Raw genomic sequence first — 14425 nt, forward strand, 5'->3', positions numbered from 1 at the left:
CACACAAACACAAATCCAGCCATGCTTGCCATCACATTGTCATAAGCCATCAATTCAAACCATATGTCAAAACATATGTACAACACGAGTATACAGTCTTCACTTACTCAATTTCCAAAACCAATATTCAATTTCAAAACAAGTTATAAATCTCATTTTGTTTAATCAACACTTTAATTTTAAAACATAATAATTTACAATTTAAACTCATTTTTCTTTAAAATCATAAAAACGAATATAAACTACTTTAGATAGTTAAAATGAACATTTGATTACTCACAATGGCGGGAGTTTAGAGTACTTCTATTCTTGGTCTTCGGGTACGATGTCTTTACCCTTATCAGAGGGCTCACCACCTATACATAATACACGACACGTAATTCAATATATTTGTGCCAAATTGTTATAAAAATATTTCAGGCTCTATATGAATGCATGAAATTGAATGAGAATTGTCCGAATAATCACTTAAAGACGATGTTCTACGTGGGTTCAGTTATGATTGGATTGAATTGGCATTCTACCTAACTCGCACTAAGCCCTGTTTAATTAGCCAAAACATCCAATTCAACTCCAAATATCTTCATTACAGTTCCAATATTCCAACTACACCAAAGTACTTCAATGAGCTTAATTGTGACTTAATTCACCGTAACCGAAATTTATTTCGATTTCGATATTCGATACCATAAATCATCAATCACAAGCTAAATAACATGAAACACAACAAAATCCATCATCAACATGTCACCTAATAAATTCGGCCAAAGAGGGTTTTTGAAGGGCACGTGATTTTCTTGCTAGTTTTTCATGCCAAACATCATCAAACAACTAAAAACACTAAGATATCATGAAATCTAGCAAAATTCATCATCAAAACCTCTCTCCCAATGTTCGGCCAGCATGTATTCCCTCATGGAAACCTGTGTTTCATCCATAGAAAATAAAAAAGAAAGCTTGGGTAAGATAGATCTTAAGCTAAAATTAAAAAATCTTACCTTTGATTGCTTGGTTCCTTGAAATTCAACAATTTTCTCTTGAATTTTCCTCTCTAGGGTTTGTTCTTATTCTTTTCCCTTTGTTCTTTGCTTTGGCGGCCATGAAGAATGAAATGAGAGAGTTTGTGTTGAATTTATAAAGGCAATTATAAAAATATTAAAACTTGACACGTGTCACCATGTGATTGGTCCATGGTTAAAACTTAACAATTAAGCATTTTCTCACCACCACATATAATCCCATAATTATCCAAAGTATAAAGTGATAATAGGTGAAATTCATGGGCTTGACAAGTGTCATGGTAGTGTAAAATTTCAATTACGTCCTCATGGACACGTGAAATGACCGTTTTGCCCTTATACTCGAAAATGTCAAAATTGAAATTTTTCACTCCACAATTTCAAATTATGCTCCAAATAGTCAAACTTGGTCAAAACTCTCAGCCAACATTCCAATTTAGCCCTCGGGTGGCGGAATGACCATTTTGCCCTTACGTTGTAAAAATTCTCAATTGAACTCCAAATCAATTCTCGAACTCCAAATCACCATATTAAGACATTCTAAGGTTTAATAAATCTCAAATATATCTTAAAATCTTTATTTAAACTCGTTCGAGGTTTTAATCGACTTAATTGTACCACTAGGTACGATACCGATTTTTAATGATTCTTCGAGGCATCTGCATACTTAGATTCAAACATGCTATCAAGTAAATGAATGACATGGCAATTATATTATAGAGCTGGGCTTGACATAAAAGCTATAATAAAAAAAAAGGCTTTGATTATCAAGAGACATTTAGTCCAGTGGTTAAGTAAACCACAATAAGAATATTTTAACTGTAATAGCAATGAAGGGTTGGCATTTGTCCTAGCTTGACATCAACAATGCTTTCTTGCATGATGATTTGAAAGAAACAGTAACTATGGACATTCCATAAGGGTATCATGTTAAGAATGAGTAGCCACATGGTTCCAAGCTTATTTGTAGGCTCCACAAATCAATATATAATCTCAAACAAGCATCAAGGCAATGGAACAATAAATTTATGGAATCCTTATTGAATTTTAGTTTTATACAATCCAAATTAGTTTACTCATTGTTTATCAAAATTATTAATGATGATGATTTAATGGCTCTATTAGTTTATGTAGATGATATTGTGATCAGGAGCTCCTCAATGAAAGCTACAGCTGATGTGAAGAACTATTTGAGCTCCAAACTCAAATTGAAAGATCTTGGAAGTCCAAAATACTTCATTGGACTTGAAATAGCAAAGTTGAAAGAAGGGATTTGTATCTCTCAAAGAAAATACACACTGGATATGCTTGAAGATTATTGTTTATTAGGCTTAAAACCTATTTCCACTCCAATTGACTACAATCACAAATTGTCACAAGCTATTGATGTTGATGTTCTATCCAATGCCATTAAATACAAACAATTGGTTGGTAAGTGAATCTATTTAACACTAGACCAGACATAGCATATGCAGTTCGAGTGTTGTCATAATACATGGATAGACTTGGACATACACACTTAATGGCTGCATACAGAGTTTTAAGATACTTGAAAAGAGCCCCTAGTCAAGGAATATTATTTCATTCTCAATCAAAATTATGTTTAAAAGCATATGTTAATAATGATTGGGTAGGATACCCTGACAGTAGAAAATTTGTTATTGGATTTAGCATATTTCTTGATCAATCTCTATTTAGCTAGAGGTCCAAGAAAAAATCAATAGTGGCAAGGAGCTCGACAAAAGCTAAATATAATGCAATGACCACTGCCCGTTATGAAATAATGTGGCTACTATATATGTTGAAAGACTTTAGTGTTAATCATGATGAAAGTGTTGGATTTTACTATGACAACCAATCTACTCTTATCTGTAAAAACTAAGGGTAAGCAAAATTAAATCAAAACTAAATTAATCGACAAATTCGGTTGATTCAGTTTAGTTAATTTGGTTAATTCAGTTAATTGATTAAAAAGTCCATTTAAGTCAATTAAATCAGTTCGGTTTGGTTAAAATTTTTTGAATTTGATTAACCGAATTAAACAATTTTGAAATTAGTATATTTTAAGAGCTTTTATTTAATGCATGCACTTACATAATTTTTCTATACATATATATGAATTAAGGGTTAAAATTAATCATCAAGCATCAAAGAATAAAAATTAAAATGCAGTTTATTTAAACATTAATGTTATTGATATAAATATAATCCTACAAAAAGTTATTTAAAATTAAACATAATGTAAAATATAATAAAAACTATACTCTAAATTTAAGTTGTTAATATATTAATGTAACTTGTTATCTTATTTTTATATTAAGTTATTAATATATTATACTCTATATAACATATTTATTAAAAACAATATATAGTCCATATGCTATAGAATATAGACTATATATAGTAACCTACTTGTTATAAGTTGTTAATAAACTATAGTAATATAGCATTACTTATATTAAATTGGTAATATTAGTATACTATAGTAATATAGCTTATATTATTAAAGTAATTTATATTAATTTCAGTATTATATAGTAATATAACTTATATTAGTAATTAAATATAATAACTTATTAATATATTATATATAGATATATTAATGACTTAATGAGTTAATGTTATTATATTATAATATATAACAACATACTACATCTATTATATGGCATACTTATTAATATACTAATTAGTCCAAAATTTTATATTAACAATATACTATATTAGTATATTAGTAAAATTATATGTAATAATGTAATATGTGGTAACATAAAGTATATTATTAATATATTATTAAATAAATTAAAAAACAAAAAAAAGTTAAAAAATTCAGTTAAATCGGTTGACTGATTTAACCGACTAAAGTCGGTTAATTTAAAATCGGTTAAAGTTCTTATATTGGTTTGGTTCAATTATTTTTTTTTAAAAAGTCGATTAAGTCAGTTAATGTCATTTCTTGAACAAATTAATCGTTTTAATTGAACGCCCACTCCTAATAAAAGCTCCACTTTGTATGAAAGGATAAAGCACAAGGAGATGAGTTGTCATTTCATTAGAGAGAAAGTATCAACCGCAATCATTTTATCAAGGTAGGTTAAAATTGATCTACATATTGCTGGTATGTTTACCAAAGCATTGCAACTAACACCTTTTCAAAGCTTGCTTAACAAGATGAGTGCTTTAAATATACACACTCATCTTGAGGGGAGTATGAGAAATATGATAAAGAAAAAGTGAAGGCATTGATTATCAGCTAGAAGATGCGGAACAATGAAGAACACGGCACTAAATAGCTTCAATCCCTTTAATTTGTATATACATAGGTTGTACAGTTGTTGTTAGTGTGGCAGCTGATGTGCATATGCATCACTTACTCTAAATTTAATTGTGTTCTTTGGTATTTTCTTTTTGTTGAAAATCAGCTGATAACGTTTAGGTTTCTTTTTGCAGGTCTCGTATAATTTGGTTTCCTCTCTTGTGGCCGCTTTGGCCCCTCAGACCTATGCTCGCGCCTGGCTGCCCTCTGTGGTTATCTGTTTTGTTTCTCTTTTGTATATGTGTAAGTAAATGTGGTGGGCATGCACAGGCTGGGATGATGTTGGCACTTGTGTTTTGTTGTTAAGCATAAAGGCCTAAGATCATCTAACAACAATTAACCGGTTTGGGAAGTTGGTGTACTAGACTAGGAAGATATGTCACAGCGAACATGTACATGTCAAATTTTGTTTGTATGGAGACTAGGAAGGTATGTCATAACTAACATGTCAACTTTTGTTTAAATGTACCATGTTTTCTTTATTAACTTGTACTATTTCTCATTTTATATTAACTAACTTTCCATTTTTTATCTCCTAACTACTTCATTGCAAGAACACAAAACTTTTTGATTGGCTACTCTTTAACAACAACTATTTAGAAAACATTACTAGGCAATTTTTAAATTTCAAAAATATGAATGATCAGAATATTTTGTTAATTAGTAAATAAATTTTCTGTTGAGCTAAAATAACTGTTACATGAAAAAAGTCAGATTATAATGCCCATTTTGGTTGACAGGCAATGTTAAATCAATTTTCATTATAAATTAGAATGATTTAATTGATAAATGAATGGCTCATATAACTGAAATATTTCAATAATTTTATTTTATATACATATAATAATAGATCAGTGTAAAGCTTTACAAAAGCTAACTAAACTAAAACATTTAGAGAAAACTTTACTCATTAAATAATATACATAATAAACGATCTAACCTAGATCAAAACAACTAGTTGAACATTTTCCCAATGACATTCTCTTTTGTTTCAGTATTCAATGTTCATTAAATCCTGCAACTTTGCTTACAATTATTGTTATTGTTTTTAGGTAGCTCATAATCTTTTAGTTGTTTGACTATTCAAGGTTCATTAAATCCTAGGCAGCTTTGCTTGTCCATGCTTATAATTATTATTATTGTTTTTAGGTTGCTCATGATCTTCAGTTGTTTGAGTATTCAATGTTCATTAAATCCTAGGCAACTTTGCCTGCCTATGCCTATATAAGATGACTATAACAATACCAATTCAACTCAACTCAAATATCATATTGAGTCCTAAGAACGCCTTAGACTACACAGCAATGGAACAAATCCAATCTCTCTTCCTTTTTACCTTAAAAATCTTCTTTTTTACCTTTAGCTTAAGCAATCCAATTATTTTGGCAACATCATCTGATCCAACAAGGTTGGTCATTAATCTCATCCACCGAGATTCCATTCATTCTCCTTAATACGATAAGAGAGAAGACTTCACCGCCCGCTTAGAACACACCATGCAGATTAGAAGAACTTTGCCCACCATTGATATTCAACCTGACATTCATCCAAGCGGTTTCCTTTTTTTAGTAAATTTCTCTATAGGCCAACCACCTATTCCTCAACTAGCAATAATGGACACTGGAAGCAGCCTCTTATGGGTTCAATGTCAACCTTGCCGTCGATGCTTTAAACAGTATAGTCCAATATATGATTCAAGAAGCTCCTCCACATATACGATATTGCCATGCACTTCTGTGTATTGTATCTATTTACAACCTCCTACTGCCTCATGCACCTCGTCCGACCCATGTCAGTATCACCAGCAATATCTTAACTTTGTCGATTCAATAGGAACCCTTGCCAAAGAGCAAATTAGTTTTAGAACATCAGATGATGGTTTGGCTGTCCTGCATGATGTTATATTTGGGTGCAGTTCCAATAATGGAGACCTCCAACGGTTTAATAAGCTCATGAGCGGAGTATTTGGACTTGGCTTCCAACACACATCATTGGCAACTCGACTTGCTAAGTTCTCATATTGTATCAGCAACGTTTCAGACCCTAACTATATTCATAACAAATTGGTTCTAGGGATGGAGATGGGGTCGAAGGAGATTCAACAACTTTGGAAGTAATCGATGGCCACTATCATGTTCTTCTTGAAGGCATTAGTGTCGGAAAGCAAAGGCTTCCAATAAATCCTTATATATTCAGAAGGATAAAGGAGAACTTCGGAGTGATTATTGACTCCAGTACGGTTTCTACTTGGCTAATAAAGGAAGGGTATGATGCAGTTGGCAAGCAAGTCCAAAGTCTTCTAAATCCCTGGTTGACACAAATTGATGATGTGTGCTACAAGGGAAAAATAAATCAAGACCTCATTGGATTTCCAACAGTGACATTTCAATTTGTTGGAGGAGCTGAATTGGTGCTAGATACGCAGAGTTTGTTTATTCAAATGAAGCCTAATGAATTTTGCCTTGCTGTGCAACAAAGTAAGGGCAACTACTCTTTAATCGGTTTGATGGCACAACAAAATTACAATGTAGCTTACAACATTAATGGAAAGAAATTGTCTTTCCAAAGAATAGATTGTGAACTCCTAGACGACTGATGAAGTGCATTTGCCCGTTGCTTGCCTTTTTATTAATTTAAATTAATAATTTTTGTTTTTTGAGATTGAATAAATTAACTCATAGAACTAACTTCAACTATTCTAGATTAAAAAATGAAAGAAAAAAGAAACTAACTTCAACCAAGAGCTAATTATTAATGACAATCAATTTCCTTTATATATTGAAAAATTATAATATATCAGTGCATCTTCTCCATTGTAATTAATTAATTCCTTTCTTGTTGATTGTTTCATTTCTTCCACGCCAGGTACTTCCATATGCAGAGTTATAAATTTCTATTTGCCTAGAAACCAGAAGAGAGAATAAGAAAACTTGTTTAGCTAAATCAGCAAAAATATAGTATAGTATAGTATAGTATATGTATAAGAAGAAAGATATAGGAGTATGAAGGAATTTCAAGAAAACATTAAAAGCAAAGGATACAAATATGTACAGCTCATGTTTCATGTCATTAAATACGCATTGACATATAGGTGACAAAATTATTAAACTTTTTTAAACAAAACTTATACCAAATCATAAAAAAGGAGTAGGCTAGATTTCATTGACAACCTCTCCTTACATAAAACTAAGTTTTGAAGCCTTTATGCTCTTATATGTAGAGCATATGGAGTTAAAACTCTCAGCTTAGCATATACACCAAAGTAATACAACAGTACCACCCGACCCAATCAACAAGTCCCAAATGTTTATAGTTTAGGCACACAACATATAACGACCCAAGTCCAACCACTTGAACTTAAACTTTTTTTGGGCCACATTCACATCAGATGTGGGATGTTGAGTATTACAATCTCACCCACTCAAATCCTTGATGTCCTCATCAAGGTCATGTTGAGTATTACAATCTCACCCACTCAAATCCTTGATGTCCTCATCAAGGCCACACATCACATCCACGGGACCAAGATCTCACTAGAGCAATGTGAAAGCTCACATCGGACTGGTACAAGCTCTGATACTATTTGTAACGACTCAAGTCCAACTACTGGCTCAACAATTTTTTGAACTTAAACCACGTGACCCTCAAAAGCTTAAACTCAAGTTGCTAGTAGTGGTGGGCTTTGATTATTATATAAGTTTTAATAATCACATTCACATCAGATGTGGGATGTTGGGTATCACACAACACACTCTATTTTGAAGAGATAATGCTACTTAGTACTTACAATTTCTCATTGTTTTGTACAAGCCATTTGAATATTTTCTACTCCAAAAACTTTCAAAGTACGTTCCCAACACTAGTAACATAGTTATCTCATATCTAATACTTATACTTTCCAAGACATGACTAGTAACTTTTGATTCTATTGCCTCTAATACTTAATTATCTACTCTTGTTTGGTTTTTACTTTTTAAAAAATTGTTAAACATGGGACTTAATTACAAGAAGTTACATTTTACTTCCTCTATAAATATACATTATTATTATTATTATTATTATTATTATTATTATTATTATAACGCATGTTTATAGAGCTGAAAAATCACCTAAAATCCATATCAGGAAGGTCAATCATAAGAGATGATAAAAAGGTAAATAACAAAAACAACAAAAAAAAAAACCTTCCATAATCTAATAATTAAGTACCATTTAAGTGAATTTTTTTAAAAAAAATACTATTGATGCAACTATTGCATATATCATATGTTTTTCATACCAAAAAGTGAAAACAATTTTTTTAAAAAAAAGGAAAAGTGAAAACAATCAAGTTAAAATATCACCTATTTTCATATAAAAAACAACAACAATATTAAAACAATTTATCCTCAATTTTAAGAAAAATGATGTCTTACATAACGAGCAAGTGAACTTCATTTCCATAGCTATTATAGGCTTAAAGCTTTTCTTGACTCGTGAACAATCACACTACCATCATTGTAGATATTCTAGTGAGCGATTTCAACATAGTTAATCGAAGGGATCTCATCGACATAATTTGCCATTAGCGTGTGCAGATAGTGATTAAAGAACGGCAGCATTAAGCAGTTAAGAAATCTCCGTTATCGACTTCATAGCTACAATTTGATATTGATAATATGTTCATTCCCGTTGCTTGAATGAGATAGCCTCATCCAAAGGAGCAAATATAGTGATTTTGCTGTCTTTATATAGAGTAATCGTGTTGTTATTATTATTATTTTTTTTTTTTTTGAAGATATCATCTTTTCAGGTTTCAAAACTTAAATTTAAATTTACATAAGGTACGAGAGAAGGAAGATTTTTGTCAAAAATTACTGCCATGAGTTTGAAACCCGTGCGCCATAGAGTTTTTGTGATCTTATCAACTTGTATAACTACTTTATGGCTATCAGGTCTTGGTTTGAAATTGGAGTAAAGCTGGTCCCAGCTCAAACCATCGCTTTCAGTCGAGACATGCTGCGAGGTATTAGTTTCATTAGGTGAAGTTTGTGGACGATGAATAAGTAGGAAGATAATGGCATAGAGGAAACACTGGAAGATGACAAAATAACGGAAACGCTTGGAAGCCATGACACGATACAAAAACAAGGGCTAATGTGACCATCAAACTTCATCAAATATATATAGTTTGGAGTTTCAACAGAAGTTAAATTCTTATTTAGGTACAAGTATAGATGGACTTGACATCGATGGCCGGGAAACCACTGGAAATTATAGTTTCTTTGTTGCTTGTATTTTTCTCTTAATTAATCAAGAGGTGTAATTATTCCCAACCAAAAATGAATTATTCTTATGGACTTGACATAAATATTTAGAACATAAATGTCAATTATATTTTTTTTCTTTGTATAAAAGAAAATTTTATTATTCAAATTTAAGAACTCTATCCAATTCCCGTCTCAATCTTATCATCTTAACTAAGCCAAATACCAATGGAAATTATAGTTTACCTTGTTAGTAGATTGTTATCCTTTTTTTCTTAATTAATTAAATAATTTAATTTAACATATATATTTTGTAAAATTGAAATTAATTATCTATTAAAATTTAAGTATTTGACTCAATGTTGGATGTATATATATCTCTCTCTTTTTAAAAGAGTCATATTTGAATCCCTCTTCTTCATAATTAAAAAGAAAAACAATTTTTTTTTATATGCAAAAGATAGAGAATTCCATTAACCAATTTCCATCATCATAACAGTTCAAGTAGTAGGCTATCAAATACAGTAACTTACTTTTTATAAGTTATTAATAAATTATAATAATATAGTATTATTTATATTAATAGAGTAAGTTTAATTAAATTATTAATATTAGTATACTATAGTAATATTACTTATATTATTAAAGTACCTTATACTATAGTAATATACTAATAATATTCAAATGTCAAAAAAAAACTTAGACTAATATTATTATTATACAATAGTATAACTTATATTAGTAATTAAATCAAATAACTTATTAATATATTATATATAGATATATTAATGACTTAATAAGTTAATGTTATTATATTATAATATATAACAATATACTACATATATTATATAGTATACTTATTAATATACTAATTAGCCAATAACAATATACTAATTAATCAAAAATTATATATTAACAAAATACTATATTAGTATATTAGTAAAATCATATGTAATAATGTAATATGTGGTAACATAAAGTACGTTATTAATATATTATTAAATAAGTTTTAAAAAAACAGAAAAAAGTAAAAAAAAATCGGTTTAATTGGTTAACCGATTTAAGCGATTAAAGTTGGTCTAGTTTGTTTAATTTTTTTAAAAAGGTCGGTTAAATCGGTTAATACTATTTCTTAAACAAATTAACCGTTTTAAACAAATAATGCTCACCCTTAGTACAAACTCCACTTTCCATGAAAGGGTAAAGCATAATGAGATGGATTGTCACTTCATTAGAGAGAGCATCAACCGCAATCATTATAACAAGGTAGGCTAAAATTGATCTAGAAATTGCTGATATGTTTACCAAATTGCTTAACAAAACGAGTGCTTTAAATATACACACTCATCTTGAGGGGAGTATAAGAAATATGATAAAGAAAAAGTGAAGACCATTGATCATCAGCGAGAAGGTGCAGAAGAATGAAGAACACGGCACTAAAGAGCTTCAATCCATTTAATTTGTATATACATAGGTTGTACAGTTGTTGTTAGAATGGCAGCTGATGTGCAGCTGCATCACCTACTGTAAATTTAAAGGTGTTCTTTGGTATATTCTTTTTGTTGAAAATCAGCTGGTAAGGTTTAGGTTCTTTTTGCAGGTCTCGTAGAATTTGGTTTCCTCTTTTGTGGCCGTTTCGGCCCCTCAGACCTATTCTCGCGCCTGGCTGCGCTCTGTGGTTATCTGTTTTGTTTCTCTTTTGTATATGTGTAAGTAAATGTGGTGGGCATGTACTGGCTGGGATGATGTTGGCACTTGGTGTTTTGTTGTTAAGTATAAGGGCCTAAAATTATCTAACAACAATTAACCGGTTTGGGAAGTTGGTAAACTAGACTAGGAAGATATGTCACAGCTAACATGTCACCTTTTGTTAGTAAGGACACTAGGAAGATATGTCATAACTAACATGTCAACTTTTGTTTAAATGTACCATGTTTTCTTTATTAACTTGTACTATTTCTCATTTTATATTAACTAACTTTCCATTTTTTATCTCCTAACTACTTTATTACAAGAACACAAAACTTTTTGATTGACTACTCTTTAACAACAACTATTTAAAAAACATTACTAGGCTATTTTTAAATTTCAAAAATATGAATGATCAGAATATTCTGTTAATTAGTAAATAAAGTTTCTGTTGAGCTAAAATAATTGTTACATGATAAAAGTCAGATTATAATATGCCAATTTTGGTTGACAGGCAATATAAAATCAATTTTCATTATAAATTAGAATGATTTAATTGATAAATGAATGGCTCAGAGAACTTCAATATTTCAATAATTTAATTTTATATACATATAATATTAATAGATCAGTATAAAGCTTTACAAAAACTAACTAAAGTAAAACATTCAGAGAAAACTTATTAAATAATATACACAAGAAACCATCTAACCTAGATCAAACCAACTAGTTGAACATTTTCCTAACCACATTTTCTTTTTGCTGCTCATGATCTTTAGTTTTTGAGTATTCAATGTTCATTTATTCCTAGGCAAATTTGCTTACCTACCTTTCCTAGTCCATTCTCTTTTTGCCGCTCATGATCTTTAGCTCTTTGAATATTCAATGTTCATTTATTCCTTGGCAAATTTGCTTGCCTACCTTTCCTAGTCCATACATATATATAATATATTATTATTATTATTTCTAGGCAAAGTTGGCAGTTCATGATCTGCAACTTTGTCTGCCTATGCCTATATAAAGGATGACTATACCTATACCAATTCAACTCAACTCAAATCTCATCTCATATTGAGTCTCGCCAATCTAGAAACGCCTTTGAATACACAGCAATGGAACAAATCCAATTTCTCTTTATTTTTTCCTTTACAATTATATGCCTAAGTAGTCCAATCATTCGAGCAATACCATCTGATCCAAGAAGGTTGGTCCTTAATCTCACCCATCGAGATTCTATTCATTCTCCTTATCACAATAGAAGTGAAGACTTCACAACCCGCCTAAAACGCACCATGCAAATTAGAAGAACTTTGTCAACCACGGACATCGAGGCTGACCTTGTTCCTAGTAATTACCTTTTTTTAGTAAATTTCTCTATAGGCCAACCACCTATTCCTCAGTTAGCAATAATGGACACTGGAAGCAGCCTTCTATGGGTTCAACGTCAACCCTGTCGTCGATGCTCCAATCAGTATAGTCCAATATATGATTCAAGAAGCTCCTCCACATATAAGGTATTGCCATGCACTTGTGAGGATTGTATCTCTTCCAAACGTCCTAACACCTCGTGCACCTCGTCAGATCCATGTTCTTACCGCCAGAAATATCGTAGGGGTGTTGGCTCAAAAGGAAACCTTGCCAAGGAGCAACTTAGTTTTAGAACATCAGATGATGGTTTGATTGTTTTGCATGATGTGATATTTGGTTGCGGTTCCAATAATGGAGACCTCCAAAGGAGTAATAGGCTAATGAGTGGAGTATTTGGACTTGGCTACCTACGCACTTCATTGGCTACCCGACTAGCTAAGTTCTCATATTGTATCGGTGGCAACGTTTCTGACCCTAGCTATATTTATAACAAATTGGTTCTGGGTGATGGAGCTGGAGTCGAGGGAGACTCAACCCGTTTGGAAGTGATTGATGGGGACTATCATGTTCTTCTTGAAGGCATTAGTGTCGGAGAAGAAAAACTTCCAATAAATCCTAATATATTCAGAAGGACGGGTAGGGACAGTGGAGTGGTCATCGACTCCGGTTCAGTTTCTACTTGGATGGTAAAAGAAGGATATGATGCACTATTCAATAAAGTCCAAAGTCTACTAAATCCCTGGTTGACTCAGAGTTCTATACAACTTGATCCAGATCTTGATCTTGTGGCAGTGTGCTACAATGGAACAATAAATCAAGACCTCGAGGGATTTCCAACAGTGACATTTCACTTTGTTGGAGAAGCTGAATTGGTGCTAGACACGTCGAGCTTATTTGCTCAAATCGAACCTGATAGATTTTGCTTGGCTGTGTTACCAATTGATGGCAATCAAACTATAATCGGCTTGATGGCACAACAAAATTACAATGTAGCTTACGACATTAATGAAAATAAATTGTCTTTCCTAAGAATAGATTGTCAACTCCTAGAGGACTGATTGATGAAGTGTATTTGCCTATTCTATAAAAAAAAAACTTTTTTATTAATTTAAATTAAATAATTATATTTAGACACTTTTTCAAGATTGAGTACATTAATTCATAAAAATCTAACTTCAACTATTTTATCATCATTAAAAAATGAAAAAAAAACTATTATACAAACGAATTATTATACATCCGTGCATCTTCTCTTCTCCTTGGCTTCTTTTCTTAGAGTTATGAATTTCTGTATGCCTAGAAACGAAGAGGAAAACTTGTTACTAAACCAGAAAAAATATAGTATAGTGTGTGTGTATATATATATATATATATATATGTACAAGAACAAAGATATAGGAGTATGAAGGAATTTCAAGAAAACATTAAAACCGAAGGATCAAAGACTGCTCATGTATCATCTCGTTTTGCACTAAACAATTGATATTCAGGTGACAAAATTATTGAACTTTTGATAACAAAAAACGAAAAAAGCACCATAATCTAATAATTAAGTATCATTGATGTGACTGTTACATATATCATTTGTTTTTCGTAGCGAAAAGTGAAAACAGTTATTCAAAACACAAAAAACAAAGGGTGACAAAAATCAAATAATTTAAAATATCCCCTATTTTTATATAAAAACAGCAATAATATTAGAACAATTTATCCTCGTTTACAAGTGAAAAACAGCATATCCAATGCTACTAACGGATTAAAGTTTTCTTCGACCCCATGAACAATCACAT

General features: G+C 31.1%; 2 protein-coding genes across 2 annotated transcripts; both read left to right on the forward strand.

The window, feature by feature from the left end:
* Positions 1–5945: 5945 nt before the first annotated feature.
* LOC108663224 (aspartic proteinase nepenthesin-1-like) lies at positions 5946–6928 on the forward strand. Its single transcript, XM_018126807.2, has 2 exons — positions 5946–6271; positions 6406–6928. Exons 1-2 carry the CDS (start codon positions 5946–5948, stop codon positions 6926–6928), a joined length of 849 nt encoding a protein of 282 aa, XP_017982296.2.
* Positions 6929–12676: 5748 nt separating this feature from the next.
* LOC18589054 (aspartic proteinase CDR1-like) lies at positions 12677–13693 on the forward strand. Its single transcript, XM_018126806.2, has one exon. It carries the CDS (start codon positions 12677–12679, stop codon positions 13691–13693), a length of 1017 nt encoding a protein of 338 aa, XP_017982295.2.
* Positions 13694–14425: the final 732 nt, after the last annotated feature.

This window comes from Theobroma cacao, chromosome 9 (assembly GCF_053813885.1).
Source record: "Theobroma cacao isolate CCN51 chromosome 9, ASM5381388v1, whole genome shotgun sequence".
NCBI classification, from domain to species: domain Eukaryota; kingdom Viridiplantae; phylum Streptophyta; class Magnoliopsida; order Malvales; family Malvaceae; genus Theobroma; species Theobroma cacao.

Excerpts from the sequence above, each read along its gene's own strand:
- LOC108663224 (XM_018126807.2), top strand. The coding sequence starts at position 5,946 with ATGGACACTGGAAGCAGCCTCTTATGGGTTCAATGTCAACCTTGCCGT. Across the intron at positions 6,272-6,405 it reads AATAATGGAGACCTCCAACG|GGATGGAGATGGGGTCGAAG; the intron begins GTTTAATAAGCT and ends AATTGGTTCTAG.
- LOC18589054 (XM_018126806.2), top strand. The coding sequence starts at position 12,677 with ATGGACACTGGAAGCAGCCTTCTATGGGTTCAACGTCAACCCTGTCGT.